Source organism: Rhinoderma darwinii, unplaced genomic scaffold, assembly GCF_050947455.1.
Source record: "Rhinoderma darwinii isolate aRhiDar2 unplaced genomic scaffold, aRhiDar2.hap1 Scaffold_957, whole genome shotgun sequence".
Classification (NCBI taxonomy): domain Eukaryota; kingdom Metazoa; phylum Chordata; class Amphibia; order Anura; family Rhinodermatidae; genus Rhinoderma; species Rhinoderma darwinii.
The window spans coordinates 40,118-66,509 of NW_027464532.1; the positions used below are offsets into that span (position 1 = coordinate 40,118).

Below are 26,392 nucleotides of genomic sequence, written 5' to 3' on the forward strand. Positions count from 1 at the left end.
GATCCCTAAAACGAAGCAGCAGAAGCGCTCGTCTGGGAGCTGTGCCCCTTTATTTCTGATCGGAAAGCTGAGCGAGCAGTATAGACTTTCTATTGAGCCCGTACACCGCTCCGAGGAAGGTCGATCAGAAACGAAGCGGCACGGCTCTCACCTGAGCGCTTTTGTCACTTTGTTTTAGCGATCGGTAGGGGTCTCAGTGCTCGGACCCCACTGATCAAAATTTCTGACTTGTCACTGTATGTCAAAAGTCTTTTTTTTAAAAAGTTTAGTTCCCCTTTAAGGATGTTCACAGGGGATTTCACGCTTTTTAATATAGAAGGGGTGAATCCGCACCACAATTCGCGCTTATTCCGTTTGGTTTAGCTGCGGATAAATCCACTACAAATTGGCCACGTGTGGGTGCACATTTTACTTATTACATTTTTTTTATTTCTCTAATAGGATGAAATCCTGAAGGCGGCTGTTATGAAATATGGCAAAAACCAGTGGTCTCGTATCGCCTCTTTGCTGCACAGGAAGTCCGCCAAGCAGTGCAAAGCCCGATGGTAATGTGGACGTCTCGTGTCCTAGTGAATCATCATGCAGAAAGATAGCGCCCTTTTCTCTACCAACCAGACGTGGCACCCAAAAGCTGCCGGCTGGGAAGTGTCCTGACTGCTGTTCTCTCCTGTGATCTGTAGGTATGAGTGGCTGGACCCCAGTATCAAGAAGACCGAGTGGTCACGTGAGGAGGAAGAGAAGCTGCTGCATCTGGCCAAGCTAATGCCCACGCAGTGGCGAACGATCGCCCCGATCATCGGCAGGACGGCCGCCCAGTGTTTGGAGCACTATGAGTACTTACTGTAAGTAACACTGGGTATACAGGAACCCTGCACACTAATGGCTCTCCGTCCTGAGGGGAGCCCCCACCTATGACGTGTATATACCCAGGTTATGTATATAGTGCTTAGTCATTGCATACTGCAGTAATTCACAACTTTTTTTTTTTTAGCATTGGGCGACCCCCCTACATACATACATTCCCCTGTGTGTTTTCAGTTCTTCACTAGTGAATAGGATTTTTCTTATTTGCATTCAGAAGTGGGAAACCAGTACAAATCTAGTACTTCACAGCTCTCCGCTGACTTTTTACAGCTGAGATTTTGTTCCAGTTGTATCCAGTCATATTTTACCTGCCCTGATACATTGTAGCAAACTACCAGAAAAAGAGATTTTTGCTGTATTCATCTGAGGACTCCCCAGGAAGCAGTGCATTATGGGAGTACAGTTGATACACAGTTTTACTTTAGTTCTGCGAGATCTGCTCTCCTTTTATTTTTTTGGGGAATGTTATTCTTCTCCATCGCAGCCCTTGATATGAATGGACAAGGCAACGTTATATGGAGATCGAAACGGAAATCTCAGAAGTGCCGTTACATGCTGGTAAACGTAACGATCGACTAATGTTGGCTTGCTGGGAGTTGTAGTTTCGCAACAGCTGGAACCGCAGGTTGGAGACTCCTGATCTATTGTGTATGGGAATAGCCTGACTGAAGGAAGGGTCAGAAAGGTTGGATTTAAACTCTTCCGATACGGTTTCCTCCAGAGATAAGTAGCGGCAGACGTGTCTGGTAACCGCTTATCCACAATTGAATTCAATTATTTTTCATTTTCCCTTTTCAGAGATAAGGCCGCTCAGAGGGATAATGAGGAGGAGGCGGCCGATGACCCTCGAAAGCTTAAACCTGGAGAAATCGACCCAAATCCTGAGACCAAACCTGCCAGGCCGGACCCTGTGGATATGGATGAAGGTATAGTAGCGGTTTGGGTTTTTTATATACCAGTGGATTATGCTGTAGGGACACTGATATCACCCTCTGCGCATTGCAATTTACCACGACATCTTTCAAGCTCTTGTATTATCTTCTACTGGTGAAAAACCATAACACTGATTTTCATTGAAGGTTTTAATGGGATATAAAGGGTATGTCCACTTTCGCACATTTTTAAAATATGATTCCAATGCATAGAAAATAAAAAATGAAGCAATTTGAAAAAAGCCAAAGATCCCCCTTTTTGTGTCTACAGTTCATATACATTCCTGTATATCCAAGGCAACAGACTACAAAGAAGCCCTGCGTAGTCTGATCCTGCAGTCACACTCCCTTCCGTCAATCCACTACTTACTAACGGAAAGCAATATGACTGCAGGGTCAGACCAGGCAGGATTTGTTCGGTTACCAGGGAAATATATAGGCCTGTATAGTAGCTGTAGACACAAAATGATAGGGATTTTTTAAATAAGATCATTTGCCTTTAAATCCCCAGAGCAAGCTTCCATTCTATTCGTGCATCTACACGGTGCCTCAACAAAGTTGAGGTGTTTGGCACAGTAGCACCCACTAAATGGTGAGACAGTTGGGGGCACCGTGTTCAGAGGCTGCAGAGATGTGTGTCCTGTGGGCCTTCTCTACTTCTCTGAATGGCTGAGTGGGCTCATAGATGGGAGTTTATTGGAAAATTATTTCTTATCCCTTTTATCATCACTTAATGTACCGTTCCTCTGTTATTCCACCTACAAATTTTTAACTAAATTGATAACTGGGTGAAACCAGTTGGAGGTGTGTCCCTACACAGACTGATGCTGTCCAATCACCAATCAGTGCTGACAGACTGTGTAAAGTCCCAGTTGTCAATTTTTTTTATAAATTTGTAGGAGGAATAATAGAGGAACGGCTCCATACAGAGTTCCAAGAAAAGATGTTGCAGAATAGTTATTAACCCCTTAGTGACCACCAATACGCCTTTTAACGTTCGCCTAGTCTAAGTCCTGCACGGGTCTCCTGTGCAGGCAGGAGCCGGGGCTCTGCTGTCTGATGACAGCTGAGCTCCTGCTCCAACGCCCGCGATCGAAGTTTACTTCGATCGCGGCCGTTTAACCCGTTAAATGCCGCCGTCAATAGCGACCGCGGCATTTAACTTTGTTTACAGAGGGAGTGCGCTCCCTCTGTCACCCATCGGCGGCCCGCGAATGCAATCGCGGGTCTCCGATGGGGTGTCATGGCAGCCGGGGGACTGATAAAAGCCCCCAGGTCTGCCCTGGACATATGCCTGTTAGGACGCGCCGGAGGCACGTCCTAACAGATTGCCTGTCAGATTTACACTGACAGGCAATAATGCTCTGGTATACGAAGTATACCAGAGCATTATAGCAGCGATCGGAAGATCGCACAGTAAAGTCCCCTAGTGGGACTAATAAAATCAGTCATCAAAGTGAAATAAAGATTATTAATAAAAAGTACAGTAAAAAAATAAAACATTTTTTTCCATAAAAAGTGGTTTTATTTAGTAAAAGTGTAAAAAAAAAAAAATAATTACACATATGTGGTATCGCCGCGACCGTAATGACTCCATTAATAAAGTTAATATGTCATTTAAACCGCAAGGTGAACACCGTAAAAAAAAACGCAAAAAACTATGGCGAAATTGCAATTTTTTTCCATTGCCCCCCAAAAAAGTCATAATAAAAATGAATTAATAAGTCCCATATACCCCAAAACAGTACCAATCAAGACTACGTCTCGTCCCGCAGAAAACAAGCCCAAAAAATCACTACATTGATGGAAAAATAAAAAAATGACAGCTCTTGGAAAGCGACGATGCAAAAACAAATAATGTTAGTTCAAAAGTGTTTTTATTGTGCAAAAGTCGTAAAACATAAAAACCTCTACACATGTGGTATCGCCGTAATCGTACCGACCCATAGAATAAAGGTAACATGTTATTTACGTCGCATAGTGAACGGCGTCAATTTAAAAACGCATTGAACAATGGCGGAATTTCAGTTTTTTTTTTTTATAATTCCCCCAAAAAAAGTTCATAAAAGTTAATAAAAAAATTATATGTACCCAAAAATGGTGCCATTAAAAAGCACAACTAATCCCGCAAAAAACAAGTCCTCATACAGCTATGTAGACGAAAAAATAAAAACGTTATAGCTCTTTGAATGCGACTATAGAAAAACGAATAAAATAGCTTGGTCATTAGGGCCTAAAATGGGCTGGTCACTAAGGGGTTAAATGGGGAATACAATTATTTACTAAAACAGACATGTCCGGAGAGGTGACCGCTCCTCTTTAAAGGAAAAGTGTCATGAATTTCATTTTAGTTTCATTATTTAGATTTAAGTATAAGGCTATGTTCACACGGAGTATTTTGGGGGAGGAATATCTGCCTCAAAATTCCGTTTGGAACTTTGAGGCAGATATTCCTCTCCCTGCATGCCGATTTTCGCGGCAATTATCGCGCCATTTTTCGCCCGCGGCCATTGAGCGCCGCGGGCATAAAACAGCGCAAAATACGCTTTCTCCTGCCTCCCATTGAAGTCAATGGGAGGTCAGAGGCGGAAGTGCCCGAAGATAGGGCATGTCGCTTCTTTTTCCCGCGAGGCAGTTTTACTGCTCGCGGGAAAAAGACGCCGACGCCTCTCATTGAAATCAATGGGAGGCGTTCTCGGGCCGTTTCTGCCGAGTTTTGCAACGCGGTTTCCGCGTCAAAAAACTTGGCAAAATACCCCGTGTGAGCATAGCCTATAGATGGAAAATGAGTTTGTTTTATTTTTAAGTGTTGCAGGTATTTATTTATGAAAACGTCATTGTGGGTATTGTCTGTATAGAAAGTGCAGCAAGAGGTGTGTGCTTTATGGCAGCTGAGAAGAACAGAAGTTCATTGACTGAGAAGTCTCTAAGATTCTTACAGTCTGCAGGAAGAGATGGAGCACAGCCTCTCCCCCGGAGACCAGGGTGTGACGGGGGAGCTGTATGCAGAGCCTTATCAGTGTATATAGAGTTAGGGTTCTGTTACACCGGCCAATTTTGGTCATAAAAACGAGCGCGGATCCGATAAATACAATGGAGCGGACCTCAATAGTTGGTGGGCAAGCAACAGTTAAATTTAAAAAAAGCTGCCTGCCGGCAGAAATAACGTTGGCGTTGGCCCCGATACCCCTGAGGACGCTACATCATAGCGAAACATGTCGGGGGGGCTTCTACCTTTGAATCTAACTAATAACTAACTGCATGTAGCGCTCTGTGGTTGTGGTACTTAACCCTTTCTAGACAGAGCTCTTACGTCTGGCACTGCTAATTGCTGTCAGAAATGGACATTAACTTTTAAATTTCATGTGGTCTGTCCTTGTTGCAAATTGAATAAAGACTTTTTTTTATTTTTACTCTTTAATAATGGTTGGAAAACAGGGCTTATTTCTGCCGGCAGGCAGCCTTTTTTGAATTGAACGGATCCGATAAATGAGACTGATCGGCACTTGTTTGCTCCTTACACAAGGAGCTATGTATGGAGACGAGCGCTTGTTGGTACGATCGCTCGTCCCCATACATTTCCATCATGTTGGCAGCACATCTCCCTGCTTACAGACGTGCTGCCGACAATGATAATATTTTGAGCTGCGTAAACAATACGATCAGCCGATGAACGAGCGGTTGCTCGGTCATCGGCTGATTTCCCTGTTTACACCGGGAATGATCGGGGAAGTGATCAATGTTATTCAGGATACAAAATCTCCACCCTGAAGGGGACACGGCACATCAGCGGGCGGGGCCTGTCATTCTACAAATCAGTAGGGGTCTCCGCTGACAGACCCACCATCCTATCTATTGATGGATCAGAAGATCGTAACGAGAAATACTTTCAGGGCCGTACCAATATTCCAATTTCCCCCACGAATGTAGCGACCAATCTGTTACTTCCTGTTTTTTTTTTGTTTCTTTTTTTTCTTTGCACCTTGTGACTTTTCTGACTCTGTAGCCTGAACGTATGCGATATCTATTACTTGCAGATGAGCTTGAGATGTTGTCTGAGGCCAGAGCTCGTCTTGCGAACACCCAGGGTAAAAAGGCCAAGAGGAAAGCCAGAGAGAAGCAGCTGGAGGAAGCGAGGTGTGTTGAGCACACAGGGTTATGGATGGATCCGATCTCCTCCTGTATTCAGTATTGTTACTTGTATGATTGAGCGGAGTCTTTTACTAGAGATGGAGACACTTCTGTCCAGCATTCTTATCCTACAAGGGTTAATATGTTCTGTATTTGTTGGACAGGTTAGTTTTAGTGATGTACCAGTTATTCCTTGTTGTGCCTGTAAATGATCTCCTGTCTTGTCTACACCTTTTTGACGATCATGTTGGTCGCTCTCAGGCGTTTGGCGGCTCTCCAGAAAAGGCGAGAGCTTCGAGCAGCGGGGATCGAGATACCGAAGAAAAGGAAAAAGAATCGCGGCGTCGACTACAATGCAGAGATTCCGTTTGAGAAGAAACCGGCCCCGGGCTTTTATGACACCTCTGAGGAGAACTATGACGCGCTGAACGCCGACTTCCGAAAACTGCGGCAGCAGGACCTGGACGGGGAGCTCCGATCGTAAGCGTTCTCTGCTAAAGACTGCGTTTAGGATGTATTCACACTAGCAGGTTTTGTGGTGCTTAAACAAAAACAAACTGCGCCACACTGCGCCGTTTTTGCCAGGCTTTTGCGTCTCAACGGCTTACTGACGCGTGACTAGTTTGCTCGTCCAGAATGACAGGATGTTGCCGCATCATGACCTGCAAACGTGTCATGCTGATCACATGGGTAGCGGCTGTAATGCACATCCGCAGCCTCGCTCTAACGACAAAGATAAGAGAAACCTCTAATCTCCGCTGTTAACGCCTTGAATGCCGTGATCAACGCTGATCGCAGTATTAAAGGGAAAGATTGAGGGGGAGGGGACCGTCCCCCCTTTGCTTGCGTCACAGGGACTCCCTGCAAACGAGGAACATGTCCTCTAGTAACAGACAGCCCCAGGTCTTATTGATGGACCTCAGGGCTGCCTGGCCTGTTAGGTTATACTTCGGTATTCCGTACACAGGCTAATGTCATAACGTATCGATATATGCCAGGACATTAAAGTTATAACATAAAAATCCTCCTTTGGGATTAAAGTTAAATTAATTTAAGAAATAGTAATGTTAAGTACAAAACATTTTTGTAAAAAAAAAACACCCACAAATGCTAATTTTTCACAATAAACAAACTTTATTATATAGAAGTCCCAAAACATAAAATAATATATACATATTTGGTGTCACGACCGTAACAACCTTTCGGGGACAAATTTGCCACTTGTGAATATGCCCTAAATGTGTTTTATGCAAAGTTAGATATTAAGTCCCCCTCCTTAATAATACAACAAGCCATAGCAAAGAACGACTGAAAGATTAATTGACATCGATTACTGAGGTCCACTTGTCCAGTTTTCCTTCGCACCTCATATCAATGGGTCAGCGTTACATTAGTCTATAGCGGGGGAGACAGAGTTTGTCTGGTTAACACAACTGAATTAATCATTTCATTATTTTGCGGCCAGTGAAAAAGAAACAAAAGAGAGAAAGAAGGACAAGCAGAATATAAAGCGGAAAAAGGAGTCTGACCTGCCGGCCGCAATCCTGCAGACTACTGTCGGGGTGTCCGAGCTGACGAAGAAGAGAAGCAAGCTGGTTCTTCCCTCACCTCAGGTTTGTATTTGTCTGTAAAGTTTGGAATTTTTATCTCTCCTTTCCAGACCTCACAGGGAACAGAATAATCCTGTGGAATAATGTTCCGGTTTCCTTCTTTACTCCCTATAAAATGCGGCACTGCTTACTCGTTGGCTTTGAAGTTACAAAGTTTTCCCAGAATCCTAAATTATAATTTATCCACAGGATAGGTGATCATATTTTGATCTGTGGAATCCCTACCGATCGTGAGAACAGGGGTCCCGATTCCCGGTATCCTCCTCACTGCACCCCCCCCCACCCTGCAGCGAGGAGGAGCTAGAATGGAGCGGCGGTCAAGCATGCGTGTGCCGTTCCGCTGACTGTCTATAGGACTGATGGAAACAACCAAGCTCTATACTTCACTGTTTCAGTCATTCACTTTTAATGGAGCAGCATCGTGCAAAATCGACCGCCGCTCCATTCAATGTCCTCCTCACTGCGGTTTGGGACCCCCGTTATCAGTGGGAGCCCCCAGTGATTCGAGTATTACGTATTCTATGGATTGGGGATAATTTATCAGTCAAAGGGGTATACAAACTACTGACATCTATGGCGTAGAATGCGCACATCTAGGGAGAATTTAGTGCTGCGAGCTGCAATTTGCCTAGCAAAAAGGCTGAGTAGCATTCATATGCCGCTCCTAAACCACGTGGTGGAGCCCTGTGGTCCCTCCGGCTAGGAAGCAGCAGCAACTACATCACTTCTATGCGCTTATTCAGAGTTGTACCTGGATATTCTTACACCTGTGTCTATTATTTTCTTTGTCGGGATTTCCGCACCGCGTGGCGCTTTTTCCTTCTGTTCTTCCTTCTTCCTCCCCGTAAGCTTGATTAACCATTCGCTTTGTGCTAAGGAATCTAAATTCCCTTTGACGGGTTTGTCCACAAGGGGGCGCTGAATGCGCCGTACTCTCACTCTGGTGGAGATATTAATAAATGTATATTATTCTACTCACAATGACTTTTTTCCGTAATCTCTTTTCCCTTTAGATTTCTGATGCAGAGTTAGAAGAAGTGGTGAAGATTGGACAGGCCAGTGAGGTTGCTCGGCAGACAGCTGAAGAATCTGGAATCACGAATTCTGCATCCAGCACCTTGTTATCGGAATATAATGTCGCTAATAACAGCATCGCCCTCAGAACACCCAAAACACCGGCCGCCCAGGACCGCATACTGCAGGTGATATAATAGCTGTCAGCCATAATGTCGTATGTTCAGAGTCCGGTAATATTATCAACCAGATATGATGCGTCCTAGTACAGTATGCCGCAACAGAAAAGTTTACTGGTCTAATCAGGAAATTGCCATTTCTGCATTCAGATGCATTAGAGCTGCGTACACAGTGGCCGGAAATCACCTGATAGGTGTCTGATTATCCAGTATTCTGAGTAAAGTATATAAACCCCACTTGTTAGCGATTTGGGGATTTAGGAAGATAGCCCAACGTAGAATGTAAAGACGCTATCCGTACAATGTGAAACAAACACGTGCCGGATTATTAGATTTTCTGAAATGAATGCTGGGTTATAGAAGATTCACTATACTATGACCTGGCGGTCCAAGTAGAGGAGTAATTGTCACTGAGACGTCATAAAACTTCAAGTGGAGACATGTCAATGTAAATATTGGCAAGCATGTGACTATGCTGCACATCGTCTATTACTATGAGGCCTGGAACTTTATTTACCTTGTTAGTTACAAGACTTAAATGGGTTTTTCAGGGACATTAATGACGTAGCCACAGAATACGCCATAAATGTCAGATAGATGTGGGACCCACCTCTGGGACCCGCACCCATCTCTAGAACGGGGCCCCATAAACTCCGTTCTAGCTTTCTCGGTTCCCGCTTCCACTTGTAATTTCCAACCATGTAAGTAGAAAACAGCATAGCTCGCTGAGCTGCGCTGTTTCTGTAACACCCATAGAAGTGAATGGCAGTTATGTGGATATGCCATAAATGTCCATGATGGGAAAACCCCTTTAAAGAAGTCCTTTTGTGCAGTAGAGAGAACCTATTTTCCTACATCCTATTAGAGAATTCTGAGTTAAAGGGTTTTCTACCTTCTGAGAACTGATGACCGATCCACCGTGTTGCAGAACTGCAGGTCCGCTTCTATTCACTTGAATACCCCAGTACTGCAGCTCATCCGCTCTTCCGTGGCCGGAGCTATCTGCTTTCGGCATGTACGGCCGGTGCACGGAGGCGTGTCGGACCCCCACAGATCATGAACTGATCTATCCGGTGGATAGGCCATTAGTTGTCAGAAGGTGGAAAACCCCTTTAATATATAGTGGGTCCTCTGTTCAGGATCCTCATTTCTTGGCCAGAGTGGATTGTGATTATAAAGACTCTCTCTTTTTCCTTATTGTCAGAGGAACCTTCTAACAGTAGGATTGTCCAAAGTGGACCCCTTTAACCTGTGGCTCTCCAGCTTTTGTAGAACTAGAGCATGCAGGATGTTGGGAGTTGTAGTTTCACTGCAGATTATGAGCCCCAGTTGTTATAGATGGACGTAAAATTGCATTTCGTCGTAATATTTTTGTGTATTTTCAGGAAGCCCAGAACCTGATGGCACTTACAAATGTGGATACTCCTCTGAAGGGTGGGCTCAACACCCCACTACATGAGAGCGACTTCTCCGGCGTTACACCACAGAGACAAGTCGTTCAGACTCCTAATACTGTGCTGTCCACACCATTCAGGTGAACCAAATTGTCATCATTCCATGTATACGGTGTGAGGTCTCCTAGAAGGAACATAGTCCTCCAAACGGCATGAGTGTCAGTAGTCAGAGACCGCAGCGTATATCTATGTATACAGGATGCAGAGCTGCTCGCCTGGAGGACCCAATTCTTAAATAAGGTTCTTTTTTATCTATACATTTCACATGGCTAAAAACGGCACAAAATTTAGTGTAGCTAAAAAGTTGCACTGTGATTGGTCAATGTGGGTGAAAACTTTTTTTTATTTTAACCGATGCTGCAGCTTTTGTTTCTTTTGCTGTTCTGAACAGTGAAGAGTTATAGGGGATCAAGACAACAACCCATCTATTAAACTAAAGATGGCCAGGTCGTCAACTAATTGCCCGGGTCCCCGACTAAATCAGCTGTTACTGTCCGAGGAGCTGCAGTCAGCCAGACATTTCACGCTGAAGGGCAAATGTATTATATGCTGGCCATTAAAAAGAATGGCTGGACCGGAACACCAAAGCAAGAGCTTCTGATTTGTCTCATAGAGAGGAGTCCGGAGTGAGTGTCCCTCTCCATAATGTCTTATCCCCATGAGATACTCTCTTTTTGGGATTATCTCATGGGTGTTCCTCCATTTTATGTAATGGATCGGGGCAGCCTTGCAAAGTTCTTCCGGTGGGAGACTAAGCCGGGGCAGCAGCCGGTCTAGTTTACAAGGCCGTCCTGCCAAGCTGGAAGCCTCCCTTGCAAACCTCCTATAAATTGTGGCTTTACAGTGGAGGCTTCTACATTGCCACATACTGACCCTATGGTCTGATCGTAGCTTCCACTAGTTTTTATACATGAGGCGCTGTGCGGTTTGCTCTACGTTAATAATTGCTGGGACTGATACGATTTAGTATCTATAACTGGTTTTGACCGTTTTACTCTTTCCGTTTTCTAGAACCCCATCTCAAAGTTCAGAAGGATTGACCCCGCGAAGTGGCATGACCCCGAAGCCAGTTATTGGAGCCACCCCAGGGAGGACGCCGCTGCGTGACAAGCTGAACATCAATCCAGAGGACGGATCAGTGGATTACAATGATCCAACGTATATTAAACATCTGGTAAATAACATTAGAAAATATATATTCCGGTACTAAGACGTACTAGCATTTAAAAGATGGTGAACGTGCTTCAGGGGCAACATTTTTACACTTTGAGGGCCTTCGTTTAAAGGAAAAAGGTGTCATAAAAAAAAAAGTAGTGTTTTTTTTTTAAAGTGTTTTTATTTAATTAAATATTTGATTTTATTTTTCTTTTATTTTTATGGGGACTGCCATTTTTTATTGCATCTGTGTATGTCTCTTCACGACACAGGGCATAGGAAATGGGGTCGGCTCCCGACTATCTCCTCCTATGCTTCTGTCGTCCTGACTGCGCATGCTCCGGCATGCGCACTTCATAGCGACCAGCATAGAAGCCAGGTTGTAGGGGGAAAGCCGGTAAGGTGTGTGTGCGTGCGTGCGTGCGTCAGTCAGTCAGTCCTTTGTTTTTTTCGTCTTGCATGTTCCGCTGGACCCATTGGACTACGTCATAGATTCGCTGGACTACTGTGATGATCATACATTACTAAGGCGGGGCTTAGTGTCAGCCAGTAACAAGGCTAGCACAACCGCCCTATTACCCCGCTACCCACCGCCACCAGGAGTGTTGGCAAGAGCCGGGTGCAGTCCAGTACTCCACCATCTGGAGCAGTGGTCGGGTAGTGGGGTGACTGCAGGCTGGTGGTATTATGCTGGGATGAGCCAAACACCGTGGACTTTCCCACCCTTGTAATGCGAGGCTGTGGCTGCTGATTATGAAAAATGGCTGGGGACCTGCAGTCGCCCCAGTACCCGACCATTGTGGCAGAGGGTCGGGTACTTGATCGTACCCGGCTCTTCCCAAACTCCTGGTGGCAGCGGGTCCCGGGGTAATAATGGGGGATAGTGCTAGCCTTTCCTAAGCCCTGCCTAAGTCATGGACGCTGTTAAACAGAAAACTGCCGTTACTAAGGCACTAATAAAATATTGACATAATGACATACGAAAAAAAAAATTTATTGAAAAAAAACTCCCCCACACAATCCTCGTTAACCATTTTATTTTTTAAAAAAACCGTAGATGATCGCAGTAGTCCAGCGAATCGATGACGTATTCCAATCGGTCCAGCGGAACCAGCTACACATTAAAAGAAAGTTAGTAATATGAAAATTTCCCAAGAACGGATTTCCGGCTTCTCCCCAGCGCTGCAATAGAAACTAGGGGTCAATGAAAAATAATTCCCTTAGGGCATGTTCACATGACGCTCCAAAAAAATAAAAAAAATGACGTGTAAACGTGTCAAATACACCAGCATTTCTCGTGAAGCACCTTTTAAAATAGACTTTTTTTTTATTACGCATTTTGTGTGCGCTTTTTTTGCACGGAATTAGGGCTCCCACTGACTAAGAACATTTGGCGCATTTTACGCACCGCAGAATTGACCACATGCTGCTTTTTTGGTGCTGGGCGTTTTTTTTTGTTTTTATTTTAAAACGCTTGCGTAATAAAGCATGTTGTATGTACTAACGCCTCGCTTTCCCATTGATGTAAATGGGGCGCTTAATCAAGCCTTTTTTGACGTGTTTTTCAGAGCACCAAAAAATGCATCCAATAAAAGTCATTTAAAACAGGGTCTTCCCTCTGGACTCCTCATTCTCAGCCTTTTGGTGTGACCTAGAGCTGCTGACATTGTACAATCACGCCCAAAATGGAGCTGGACAATGCTTGGCGTTTTGAAGACACCTTTTCCTGGCTTGTAGCCAAAAACAGGGAGGGGGCGGGTGAGTCTCCCTCCAGTATTTGCAGCGGCTGTGAGTCGGGTCACTTTGCCTGGTTCACCTTGCTGTAATTCTGGGAAGAGCTCCCTCTGGTGGCCAACATAGGAAAATATGTAAACGTATTTAATTTTTAATACTTCCCACCTTGTGGAAAGAAAAAAAAATACACTCAAAAAATATAATAAGAATAAGTAACTTTTAAATTTACGACAGATTCCCTTTAAAGAGAACCTTTCACCTGCTCATGTAATAGGCAGGGCTGTACAAACCTCACTATAAACTTTCTTCTTATCTTCGTTATTTAGATATTGGTGCTGTTATATTTGGCACCTGATATTTAAATAACCCCCTGAACTGTCAATGGGGCGTGTAATTGGCAAGGGGGCATGTAACATTTCAGTGACACTGTCCAATCTGCTACGGACTGTGTCACAGCAAGAGCTGGAGAGGTGAGCGCGTGTGCACGCAGCTCCACCGCCAGCACGGAACAGAAGAGGAGTAGGGAGTATCTGCGGCATCGGAGCTGTGCGCGCGCTCTCACTCAGTTTTCAGCTCTTGGCAGACAAGTACAAGACTGTGACCTGTCGCCAGAGATCACACAGTCCTGTCCTTGTCTGCCAAGAGCTGAAAACTGAGTGAGAGCGCGCGCACAGCTCAAAGCTGATTGGACAGTGACACAGGGATGTTACACGCCCCCTTGACATTACATGCCCCCTTGACATTACACGCCCCCTTGACATTACACAGGATTATTTGAATATCGGGCGCCAAATATAACGGCACCGATATCTAAATAACGGAGGAGGGTAGGAAAAAAATGTAAGTGCACCAGAGTCTGTGCAGCCCTCCCCATTAGATGCTGCACATAAATGGGCAGGTGAAAGGTTCTATTTAATGCAGGGATTTAATGAACACCAAATGGAATCGCTGTCATACTCCGTCCCCTCAGGCCTGGCACTAGGTATATATCCGTTTTGCCTGGAGTGTCCCTTTGAGTGAGTCCCTCTCGTCTGGTTGGCTTCATGTGGAGTGTCTCTTTAAGTGAGTCCCTCTTGTCTGGTTGGCTTCATGTGGAGTGTCCCTTTGAGTGAGTCCCTCTTGTCTGGTTGGCTTCATGTGGAGTGTCCCTTTGAGTGAGTCCCTCTTGTCTGGTTGGCTTCATGTGGAGTGTCCCTTTGAGTGAGTCCCTCTTGTCTGGTTGGCTTCACGTGGAGTGTCCCTTTGAGTGAGTCCCTCTTGTCTGGTTGGCTTCATGTGGAGTGTCCCTTTGAGTGAGTCCCTCTTGTCTGGTTGGCTTCACGGCTCTGTTCTTGCTAAGGGGAAGTTAATGCAGCCAAGAACGGCTCAGTACTTTTCATCGAGCGCACGCCTTTGGGAAATAGGGTTGGTGCGGTTCCTCCCGCTATCTTGTTTCTATTAGGACATCTAGTAGGTGCCCTTATTTATAGAGTTTTTGCCACTTTGACTAAATCGAGTTTTAAAATCTCAGTCTGAATACTATAAACTTTACCTTTCCGATATTCAGTCCGGGCTCACTAAGTTTTTAGATAAAGATGAATGTGAAGACCAGCAGAATAGGCATCGCGGGGAGGCAAGATGGATAAATGTGATGAATATATTTCATATCGTTTTTTATCTGTTGCTCGCAGGAAAGAGAGTCCCGGGAACAGCTACGTCTTGGCCTAATGTCTCTGCCAGTTCCGAAAAATGACTTTGAGATCGTCTTGCCAGAAAATGCAGAGCGAGAACTGGAGGAGCGAGACCAAGAAGACTCATTTATAGAAGACGCAGCAGATGTGGAGTCCCGCAAACAGGTACTGATTTATCGATGGATCAGACATGCCGTGTGTGTGTGTGTGTGTGTATGTATATATATAATATGTCTATCAATACCACTTTATTAATACATATTAATAAAGGGCTTTTCTGCCAAACAACCTATATCAAATCCCACCGCTGGTCACCCAGACCAATCACCAGTACGAGAAGTTTGACTAGCTGTGTGCTGCTGCGGAGAAGAAGCCGGGTGAGTTGGGAAAACCCCTGCCAAGTAATGCAGTGGGTACTGTTGAATCGGCTGAACAGAACCGGGGGATTGTCCAAGAGGCACCACCAGGCTGCAGCTGCAACTAGTTTCAGCACACAGGTGCCATGGCCGTGACCACATGGGGTATCCCAGCCAATCGGGCTGAGAGGCAATGTATTTAGAATATAGACCCGCTTTTGAGCGGTGCCAGAACTTTATTTCAGAGCGTTGTTCAGCATGTGCAATATCACTGGCATATGGGGCCCTAACAATGGCCGTCAGGTCTGCCACGTGTGAGCGCCTATGTTGCCCTGCCTGACAACCATGGTAAATTACTATACAGAAGAATTGCAGTGTATTATTGAAGCCATCAGCAGATCGGATTGGAAGTTAATACCAAAAAAAACAATGACTGATGTGCTTAAAAGTATCTATATATCTTAGTATTTCCCAACTCTTGGAAATTGTTATAATGGAATCCATAGTTGTAAAGACGATGCTTTCCTAAAAAAAAAAAGAATCAACTCTTCATCATAAACCTTTTTCATAGGCCGAATTCAGACGGACGTGGGAAAACTCGGATGTGAAAACCATGCCGGGTCCTATTTTCACGGATTCCTGTAGACTTGAGTCTTATGAGGGATACGTGAAAACGGAAGAAAATAGGACATGTTCTATTTTTCAACGGACCCTTTACATGGTTGTCATCGGGGGGGGGGGGGGGGGGGTACAGGCCTCAAACCGCTGCTGGCTTTACTTGTGTAGCTTGTAACCATCCTGCTGTCACAAGCCTGATCATGTTTAGTTGGTCATCGCCGGCATCACTATGTACACTAAGCTATGAATTATTAAAAATGAAAAATAAATGGTAAAGTGCTCTTGTGTATTTTACATGTGACATGTTTTGTGGGGGGGAAATATTACTGTCCGAACTGAATTCTTTATATTTTCAGGCAATTCGAGATGCACAACGAGCGAAGGAACTGAAGCAGAGACATAAAGCTATTCAGAAGGACTTACCAAGACCCTCTGAGGTGAGCAGGCGCTCCTTTATCTCCTTGTAATGGAGTTGGTGACTAGAATAGACCATATAGTTTTACTGAAGGTCGGCCCGCTGTATGTTTATGGCATTACACCGCTGTCACAGACTGCCGAGCACCCAGGAGAACAAAAAAGAGAAGAAGCCGTTCAACACTTCTGTCTGCTGATTCCTATGTACAGCACTTAATGTTGGCAATTTATTAAGACTGATGTTGCGCACACCTGTCCTAAACTAAAGTACATTGCAGTGAAATGCGCCTTAATCATTTAGGCTCATCTCGGGCAGTCCTAAAGACAGAAAATTAAATCTACACTCCCCACTTTTTAAAAGTGTTGAAAAAGGAGAAAGGGACAACAATTTCCTGTAGCTTTTTTAGATTTATCCTCTGGGTTAGTCAACCTTTTGCAGTTAAATTAATCAACTTTGCAAATATTAAGTCGTACTGTTTAGTGTATACAGCGATTTATGCAGAGCAGTGTGTCTCCATGGTTACAGACTACAAATAAACCCTGTGTAGTCAGATCCTTCTGTCACACTTCCTGCCATCTATCCTTTATTACTTGCTAACCTACTGATTGTTAGAAGTGGGAGACAGATGGGTGGGAGTGTTACTGCAAGATCTGACCACACCGGGTATGTAGTCTGTTACCGTAAAGACACCTAGGCCTGCAAAGGGCCTGTCGACACAAAACGATCGCAAACAGTCTTCATTAAAAATATCCTTCGTTTTTAAATGTTTGGAATAATACGGAGATCATTATCGGTTTGCAGGTAAATGAGACCATCTTGAGGCCCGTGAATGTAGAGCCGCCGCTCACGGACTTGCAGAAAAGCGAAGAAATGATCAAGAAGGAGATTATCACAATGCTGCACTTCGACTCCATGCATCATCCATATGGAGACAATGCAGCGAGCAAGAAAGGGAAAACTCCCGGCTCCACCAATGCTGAACATGTGGGATATTTAGAGCACAATCCATATGATAAGTTCACAGAAGATGATCTAAAGCATGTGAGTGTCTACATGATCTTATAAACCTGGTCCCTTCTGAGATTGGGGTGTTTTATCGTAGCTTCTGTGGTGTACATTTGGACAATCGCTTTCCGTATGTACGTCATAGCGGACAGTTACCAAGGCGGCCGTCCGATGTCCAGCAATTATCATGCGCGTGTCCTATTGGGATAGAATATGTGCATGGTACTTGCTGGGTGTTGGTCCCGTCTGGGGGGCAGCAGCATCGCCCCACCCCTGATGTCCGATCAGAAGAGGGGCGCGATGACCCCTTTTAAGCTTTATTTTCATGTTCCCTGTGCAGGCTGAGGAGCTCCTGCAGCAAGAGATGGAGGTGGTAAAGCAAGGTATGAGCCATGGAGACTTGTCTCTGGACGCCTACAACCAGGTGTGGGAGGAATGTTACAGTCAGGTGCTTTACCTGCCCGGACAAGGACGATACACCAGAGCTAACCTGGCCAGTAAGAAGGACAGAATAGACTCTCTGGAGAAGAGGCTGGAGGTGAGTGCCCCGTCATCATCACTACTTACATCGTGGACTTGCAGACCCGGCAGGGCAGCGCTGAGCGATACCAAGTAGTGACCCGCAGGATGTAAATTGTCCAAATACTGCCCGTTACTCCACTGCATCTGCCCCTCTTCTTAGTCACCTACAAACCTAGAGAAAGACAGAGGGAGTGGAATAACATAGGGCTGCATTTGGGCACACAGGTCTGCTTAGGAGCTGTATACACAAAAAGGAAGGAGAGTAACCCCGTGATGACCTGTGCCGTAATACCACAGCACAGGCAGGAGGCATCAGAAAACCTATGGCGTATTGTTATGGCGCTATTGCCACGTGGCACTGTCATGACATATGACATACATACTTGGCAGTAAAAGGGTTACGTTTCTGTTTACACGAAGTACACATCAGAAATATTCCACAACGATGCATGCCGCAATACCGCACCGTTTTTCGTCGTGGTGGCCAACTGTATAGCAAAGCGCAGTCTGCTGTGCTACCTTATACAGTCCAAAAAAATGTTTGCCATCCTCACGGAAGCCAAAAAGCCACTCTTTTGGCCTTTGTCGGTAGAACGGGGGCCTATAGCACGTTCTCAAAATTGAAAGTTGAGATCTCTGGGACCAGCTCTGTATGCGGCTACTCACATACTCGCCCATACGGTTTATTCTAAGAAAATGGCGCGTACATTTCTTTTTTTTTTTTATATGTTGCTTGAATGTAACTCCTCCATAAAGGGAGCTGTATGGATGAGCGTGTGTAATACAAACCACCCAGCGGAGGGGCCCTGAGATATCCGTTTTAGCAACTGGATTTTTAAAATGACTACATCGCGTCGTTCTTTAACGTTTACGTTTGAGGCTACACAGCCACACAGTAAAATTGTGGGTTTTCCGCAACTGCCGTATTTTTTATATGCAACAAGTTCACGGACAACTATGCTTACCAGAGTGAAATGTTGAGGTCACGGTATTTTACAACCAAATGTCGCTGCGTAGCCACAGCCTAAGTGTTCAGTACAATTAGCTGTAAATGTTAATATCCTGGTGCCACGGTGATGTTCTCGGTTTCACCACCAGAGGGCAGTAGTGTTCTTCACAGCAAGACTTGTCATCTTAGCGATTTCTGCTCTCCGTTTGTAGATATTTTGCGCGGTCTGTTTAGCTGCCGCCTTTTTGTTTCAAATGTTAATGGTTCATATATCCAAAAGATAATCACTTTCTCGTACATCATACTCCCTTAAAGGAGCCACTAAGTCAAAGAAGTTGTCTCATGTTTCTGAGAACATCTTAATATATGTGACCTCTTCATACATCTGAATCCTTCAGTATGTCCTGCTATAAAGGGGTTCTGTGATATAACGAGGATCGGTGTTTATATTGGTCTGTACGCTTCTCTGCTCGCATCTCCGACAAGAGCCAATCGCAGCCGACACGGGCACAGCATTTCTGCCCCTTTACATAGACGGTCGGTAAGGGTCTTATGACCCGGACTCCTATCCTCAGACACGTCATCAGGATGTTACTTTATAAGAGTCACATATATATTATTGCTAAAGCAGTATTCTCATCTAGGACATTTTTGGCATATCCACAGGATATGCCATAAATGTCCGATAGATGCGGGTCCCACCTCTAGGACCTGTCTCTGTCTCTAGAACAAGGCCCCCTGGTCCCCGTCCTACCTTCTCGCTGTGCTCCGCTGTTTCAGTAACTTCCATTTGCTTCTATGGGAGTTTTCGGAAACTAGCAAAATGTGCTCTCGCTGTTTCCAGAAAACCCTGCTACCTCGTCAGTCAGTGGCCGGGGACCAGCGACAAAAGGTAGGGCGAGGTTTAGGAGACCCGCATTTATCTCTAGAATGGGTCCTAGAGGTGGGACCTGCCTCTATCAGGCATAAATGGCCAAGATGGGAATACCCCTTTAAGCCGACAGCGTGGTCGTGATCCCCCCCCCTGTTCTTCAGGATTTTGATGATCATTAGAGCCTCCTGATTCAAATGAAGGGGCAGATATTTGCCGGCGCATTGGAGCCGTATTTTCAGACGTAATTCGAGGTTAAAACGCCCGAATTACGTCCGTAAATAGTGTGTGTGAACCCAGCGTTACAGCGAAAAAAGATGGTGTAAAAGAAAGAGAAAAAAATATATAAAGTTTCCCCAAAGGTCTTTTTTGACCTCTGAGGAACAGACCACAGTAATAAAAAAATAATAAAGTAAAGTGCAAAAAAAATTAATAATAAATACACAAAAAAAAACCGTTCCCCCCCGCTAATCACTGTTGTAAAGCTAGCGCTGACCCAATTACCCTAATATAGACATGTAATATATTAAAATTTACGGTAGACAATGACGATCACAAATAAAAGGTTATTTTAGGGTAAAACTATGTTATTACCAAAAAAAATTGCTGAAACGTAAAAAAGCTTATTTTTTTACTATTTTCAAACTTTATAAATAAAAATTCTAAAATAGCAAAAAGGATGTGTATAAAAGTGATAAAAAACTAAACCTGCATTGTCTACGGAAAAAACGTCGCAAAAATCACGTCGTTCGCCCAACAAATAAAAACGTTATAGCCATTTAACTAACACGTGCTAAAAATGGCTAAACGGTGTCTGGTCCTGAAGGCTCAAAATAGCCCGGTCCTGAACTGGTTAAAGAGGTTTTCCCATCAGGGCCATTTATGAGCTATCCACAGGATATGTCAGATTAGATGCGGGTCCCACCTCTATCTCTAGACCGGGGCCCCCTAAACTCCGATCTACCTCTGTGTCCCGGCTGATTTCCAACCATTGGATGATTTTCTTACTTTTTTCAGTTTATTTAACGGGAAGGAACACCAAGAGATTATGGAATAGATTTTCTCTATATAAATAACTTTTTAACATTGTATTGCTATAATTATTGTACGTAACCTCACAACTTTTAACCTCTGAAAATACAGGTTTTTTTTTTATATCATAAATAGAATTGGAAAAATATCTATCAATATATTGATTATAACTTCTGTGTTCCCAGCAGGGAAAACAGGTTAGCGGAATCTATAATCCATTACATACTACCTGCGCTAACCTCCCTCCGCCCGGCACCACCTCCGTCTCTGACATTGCACGCGCGAGCAGTGTCAATTGCAGCATGATCAGGCAGATGGCGCCGCGCGCGCACTCTGGGGAGAGATTACATTATAGGGTCAGGTCTGAGCAGGACCCCGTGCAGCACCGGGGGAAGCAGAGACCGGACGGGGCAGACCAGGCAGTGACGAGGCGGCGGGGGTGGAGCTTCCTCCTGCAGCGGAGCGACGCTAAAGAAGCGATTCAACCATTGTTAGAAAAACAGAATTGTGAGAGCCTTGAGGGCCAATTAATCAAATTAATTTGATTGCCAAGCCCTACTTTTAAATAAATATTTTTATAGTTTGGGCATTTTAAGACGCGGGGACACTAATGTGTGTTTTATTATTGTTTATTTTTCTATGTGATCTAGGGAAATGGGGGGTGACTGCTAAAAAAAATGTTTACATTTTAACTTTTTTCACATTTTATTACATTTACTTCGCTCCAATAGGGGGCTTGAACCTGCGATCATTAGATCGCTCATGCCATAGACTGCAATATCACAGTCTATGGCAAAATCCATTCATTGCTATTGAGACCTGTATTGTAGACCTCTCGATAGCCGGGTTGGGAGCGTTCACAAGGCTCCCTGCTGCTAGAGGAATACACTCACGGGAGCAGTTGACTGGACCCAAATTGAAAGGGGAGGTAAAAACCCCTCCGGTACCGGTGGTCATAGCTCACACCGGCATCCTGAGGGGTTAAATGCTTGCGATAAGAAATTTTTTGAATTGCAAGCATGGCCGCTGGGTCACACAGCAGAGACACGGAGGCTATGGCGCTGCTTCTGAGTGGGCGCCGTATTTAAATACCCTTTCCCAATGGAAATCGCCGGTGGAACGACGTTGAAAGTGTTAAAGGGCTTGTCTTCTGGTTTTTGGTTTGAAACATGGGCTGAAAATGCATCCGTCTGCGCCCGATGGCCTCCCCTCCACCTGATCGTTGGGATCCCGGTTGAATAGTTTTTGTCTGAGAATTTTTTTTTCTTGTGCTACAGCGCCCTATAAAAGTATCCACCTCCTTGGTGGTTTTAATTTTTGTTGCATTAGGACCTGGGATTAAAATGGATTTTCAAGAGGATCTGTCATTTCTCCTGACAATTCTAAATCACAATTCTGGAACACATTTTCTTAGAACTCTATGTTGTGCAGTTCCTCTATTATTCCTCCTAGAAATTTATGAATAAATTGTCTACAGTGCGCTGTTATTCCACCTCTGTCATAGGGGCGTGTACCTACAGTCTGTCAGCACTGATTGGACATCGTCTGTAAGGACACACCCCCAACTGCTAGTACTATGTCCATTCATTCATACATTTCCAGGAGGAATAACAGAGGAACAGCACAATGCAAAGTTCAAAAGAAAAGATTCTCTAGAATTGTTTTTTAATGGGGCATACAAGTATTTACTAAATTAGACATGTTGGGAGAAGGGACTGGTCCTCTTTAAAGTTGATTTTATGTAATGGACCTGAAAATAGTCAAATTTGTTTACAGGGGGGGGGGGGTCTTGTTTAAAAAAAGAATTATAAAAACTGAAAAGTTGTATCCCCCTTTGCTATGAAACCCCTTAAATAAGATCTTGTCAAACTTCTGAAGTCACATGGTGGTGGCAGGGTGTAAGGGGAAATGTCCTGCAATGGCCGAGTCACATCCCAGAGAACCCTATAGAGAATCTGTGACATGATCTGAAGACGCTCAACACAAAGATCTCACCTGAAGGAGTTGGAGGAGTTTTATCGGGGAAAAAATGATGTGATAAAATAATAGAGACAAACACCAAGACACTCGTATCTGTAAGTGCAGAAAAAGGCTCCACAAAGTGTTGACTTCCAGGGGGTGAATACTTATCACATCAAAGTGGTAGACGTGTTGTGTAAATCAAATGGTACAAATCCCCCAAAAAATACATTTTAATTCTAGGTTGTAATGCAAGAAAACGAGAAAAACACCAAGGGGGTGAATACTTTCGCAAGGCGATGTATCAAACCTGTGGCCTGGATATCCTGCCCTGTTCTCTTCTATATACCCTTTGTACCTTACGAGCAGGGAACATGTCTGACTATCCTCTCTGTTATTCTCTCGAATCATCCGTGTCCCGTTCTGGATAGCGCAGCGCAGGGATCCGGCAGCCAGGCCTGACACAACGATCTCCGCACCTCGCAGGCTGATGTGTTGCGGCATCTGGTGTGATTGTGGGTCTGGCAGCACTAGAGGCCCGGCACGCCACACCTAACTTGTACGACAAGGGCCGGCTATCCGCCTGCCATAGCACATCATCCATCTCGGTGTGCCGCCATTTCTTCTTCTGGAAATGTCTTTTAGTAGCATCTAAAAATTGGGATAATCTTGATCTTCGGGGCAGAAAACGATCCCTAGTGGGAACTCACATATACAAGGGAAATATCCAGTGCAGGTCCTGTAATAATCCTGATATCATGGAGCAATGTAAACAACCACACGAACACTTGGCATTGTGCATGGTCATCTCAGGTCATGGTTAGCCAGGAGTCTTGATTATAAAGCTCCTACTGTTTTGTGTATACAGCTCCTGTGCAGAGCTATGTGTCTCCATGGTTACAGACTACAAACCCTGTGTAGTCTGATCATGCAGTTATATTGCCATATTTTCCCTACTTCTTACCTACGTATATTTGTTAGGTTTCATTTAAGAAAATTGTGATTTAACATAAAGCTCCATTGTTTTTTTTTTTTGTTTTTTTTTAGGTAAACCGAGGTCACATGACTGCGGAAGCCAAAAGAGCGGCAAAGATGGAGAAGAAGTTAAAGATCCTGCTGGGTGGTTACCAGTCCCGAGCAATGGGGCTTATTAAACAGCTAAATGAAGTATGGGATCAGTATGAACAGGCCAACCTGGAACTCAAGACATTTGAGGAGCTGAAGAAACATGAAGATATCGCCATCCCCAGGAGGATGGAGGTAAACATGTGGTCTAAATATTTAAGATACCTATTTAAACATAATAAGATGTTAACCTGTATTAAACTCCAGAGCTGCATTCACAATTCTGCTGGTAACAAAAATCTGGCCATACACATGAGATAAACATCGGTCTTATCTGCTTATTTCGGCAGGCGAGTCCAACAATCCAATGTATATGGGGGCACCCCCGACTGTCCCCTGTCTGTAGAGGTCAGGGGAGCTGCTAAAGAGGGATCCGGCATGCAGCCCGAGGGGTCTTATACCCCCTCCCATTGAAATAAACATTCACACTCAATACAGTTCTTTTATTTTTTTTCTTATTACACTTTGTACCTGAGTGTGGAGGTCACTAAGAACAAATGGAGACTTCTTCTTCTATGGCAGCGGTGCACAACCTGCGGCCCGCAATGCCGTTTTATTTGGCTCCCGTCTCTGGCACAAACCATGTTTGTGGACTCTGCTCTAGAGAGGAAGAGATGAGGTGGCTGCGCATGATGGCGGCTGTGGATATGTTATAAATGTCCCTGGTGGTAAAACCGCTCTAATCCGGTTCATCGTGATTGCATCCAAAAGATGGCTGAGAGTGGGCGCCAAAACAAATCTTAATGATGTTGGTGAAATTGCCCCTCTGTCATTTTTATTGACATCAAAAAGGCGACTATTTAAAAGAAGTCAATTATGATGTCCAACCATTGTCCCGTTGTTTACAGCAGTGGTCTGCAATGCCTGACTCAACAGCTGGGGTGAAACTACAACTCCCAGCCAGCATTCCCCTGCAGCCTACCACCTGGGGGTTGGTATAGATAAAGGAGTTGGTCCAAAGGAGACAACTGGGCACAAATTTGTGGAGCCCGGGGAAAGGGGTTGTCTTTTTCCTCCCCCCCCCCCCCCCCCCATACAGCACTGGACACAACTCCTTTATATATTAGTCCAATTTATGAGATCCTGCATTTAGCACAAACTAATTGGGGGACTTTTTAATAAAAATTAAAACTGAGGGCAGGTCATTTTGATTTTACCACTTTTTGCTTAATGTTCTTTAAGGTCTTGTACGACCGTCCGACAATCCAGAATATCTTCACTATCAGGTCCCATTAAAGGACCAATATCCCTATTGTTTTCATTATCAGCTGGCTGAGGGGCACGGCTTTATTTCCTGGTCTGCTTTTTTTAGTGCGAGCAGTGGGGGAGGGCTCCTGCTGCAGTCAGTTGCCTTACAGGTTTGCAGAGAGAAAGGAAATGGTTGATCTCAGGGGACACAGAGTGCTTTTTATTCTTCTCACAATGTTCATTGCAGTTCAGCTTACCGGTCGTGTATTTTTCATACAATATACATGAAATTCTATACTTTTTCTTTCCCCCCCCCCACAGTGTCTTAAAGAAGATGTGCAGCGACAGGAGGAAAGAGAACGGGAGCTTCAGCAACGATTTGCAGAACTACTTCTGGAGAAGGAAGGTTCAGTACACAAATACTAAACAATGTGACTGTCTCCAGTTCACCGCCCACCACATCTGCATGTGCTCGTCCTGCCGCCTGTGATCAGTACCGACCTGCTCAGTGTATCTGCCGTGCGCTGACGATCCTGCTGTTGTGCGCTGAGCTTTATGCACTGAAGTCCTTTCTACATATAAAACGAGACGCATCCGGTTGAAAGACTTTCACTGAAATGATGAGAACAGGGACGGATATCTTTATTTTGTGATACGGAGTCCCTCCCGCCCTCCATAAATCCATACGACCGTGTGACCGTCTAAGGTGAAGCCACATACTTTTACCAGCTGTATATTTGTTGTGGTTTTTGTTTTTTAATTTTTTTTGTTTCTAATGAAATCATTCATTCCATTGAATGTCGGTAGCGACAGCGTTGTATCATTCTTTAACCTTTCAAGGGTTTCATTGCCTGCGGATTATTGATGTACAATAAATATTACTGTAAAATAAAGACTGACGACTTTCTGTGCTTTGTGACACGTGTCAGATATAGCAAAATTACTTCAAAGGGGTAAAATAAAAAGTTCTGCCACTTTCTAATATCGTTTCTATTACAGTTCCTGCTCGCGATCAGTGCATCTGATGAGGATAGAGCGGCTTGTAAAGGGCTATTCTGCTAGAAGAGGGTGCAGCTGCTTGTTAAGGGTATGTTCACACGCTAAACAAAAAACTGCTGTAAAATACGGAGCTGTTAACAAGGGTTAACAGCCTCTGATTTTCAGCCGTGTTTTACGGCCCTTTTTGGAGCTGTTTTTCTATTTAGACAATGGAAAAACTGCTCAAGAAGGGACATGCGCTTCTTTCTACGGGGCCCATGGAAGTGAAACACGGTTTTTCCCATTGAAATCAATGGGAAAATGTTTGGAGGCGTTCAGCCCCCGTATTTTCAAAACAACTGAAAATAAGCCTTGTGGACATACCCTTAGGGTTAATCTGCTAGTGGAGAATAGAGCTGTTAGTAAAGGGTTAATCTGCTAGAGGAGAAAGATACAGCTGCTTAAGGGTTAGGGTATGTGGACACAATCAAAAATGTGTTTTTTAATGGCCGCTTTTGGAGCTGTTTTTCTATGGAGTCCATGAAAAACTGCTCCAAAAAGGTCTCAAGAAGTGACATGCAGTTCTTTTTCGCGGCCGTTTCGAAAAACGGGCGCGTAAAAAAAGGCCTGT

General features: G+C 44.4%; 1 protein-coding gene across 1 annotated transcript in view; it reads left to right on the forward strand.

Annotated features, from left to right (window-relative positions):
* The window catches only part of LOC142733482 (cell division cycle 5-like protein), a 28,642-nt gene extending 2,966 nt beyond the window's left edge, over window positions 1-25,676 (forward strand). The window contains exons 2-16 of the mRNA XM_075849553.1: window positions 442-545; window positions 681-842; window positions 1,663-1,790; window positions 5,834-5,933; window positions 6,189-6,407; window positions 7,393-7,540; window positions 8,551-8,739; window positions 10,116-10,264; window positions 11,196-11,358; window positions 14,744-14,908; window positions 16,074-16,154; window positions 16,934-17,173; window positions 17,478-17,675; window positions 23,518-23,730; window positions 25,105-25,676. Coding sequence (XP_075705668.1) covers window positions 442-545; window positions 681-842; window positions 1,663-1,790; window positions 5,834-5,933; window positions 6,189-6,407; window positions 7,393-7,540; window positions 8,551-8,739; window positions 10,116-10,264; window positions 11,196-11,358; window positions 14,744-14,908; window positions 16,074-16,154; window positions 16,934-17,173; window positions 17,478-17,675; window positions 23,518-23,730; window positions 25,105-25,209 — 2,364 coding nt within the window. The 3' untranslated portion in view covers window positions 25,210-25,676. The remainder of the gene's footprint in view (window positions 1-441; window positions 546-680; window positions 843-1,662; window positions 1,791-5,833; window positions 5,934-6,188; window positions 6,408-7,392; window positions 7,541-8,550; window positions 8,740-10,115; window positions 10,265-11,195; window positions 11,359-14,743; window positions 14,909-16,073; window positions 16,155-16,933; window positions 17,174-17,477; window positions 17,676-23,517; window positions 23,731-25,104) is intronic.
* The last annotated feature ends 716 nt before the right edge of the window (window positions 25,677-26,392 follow it).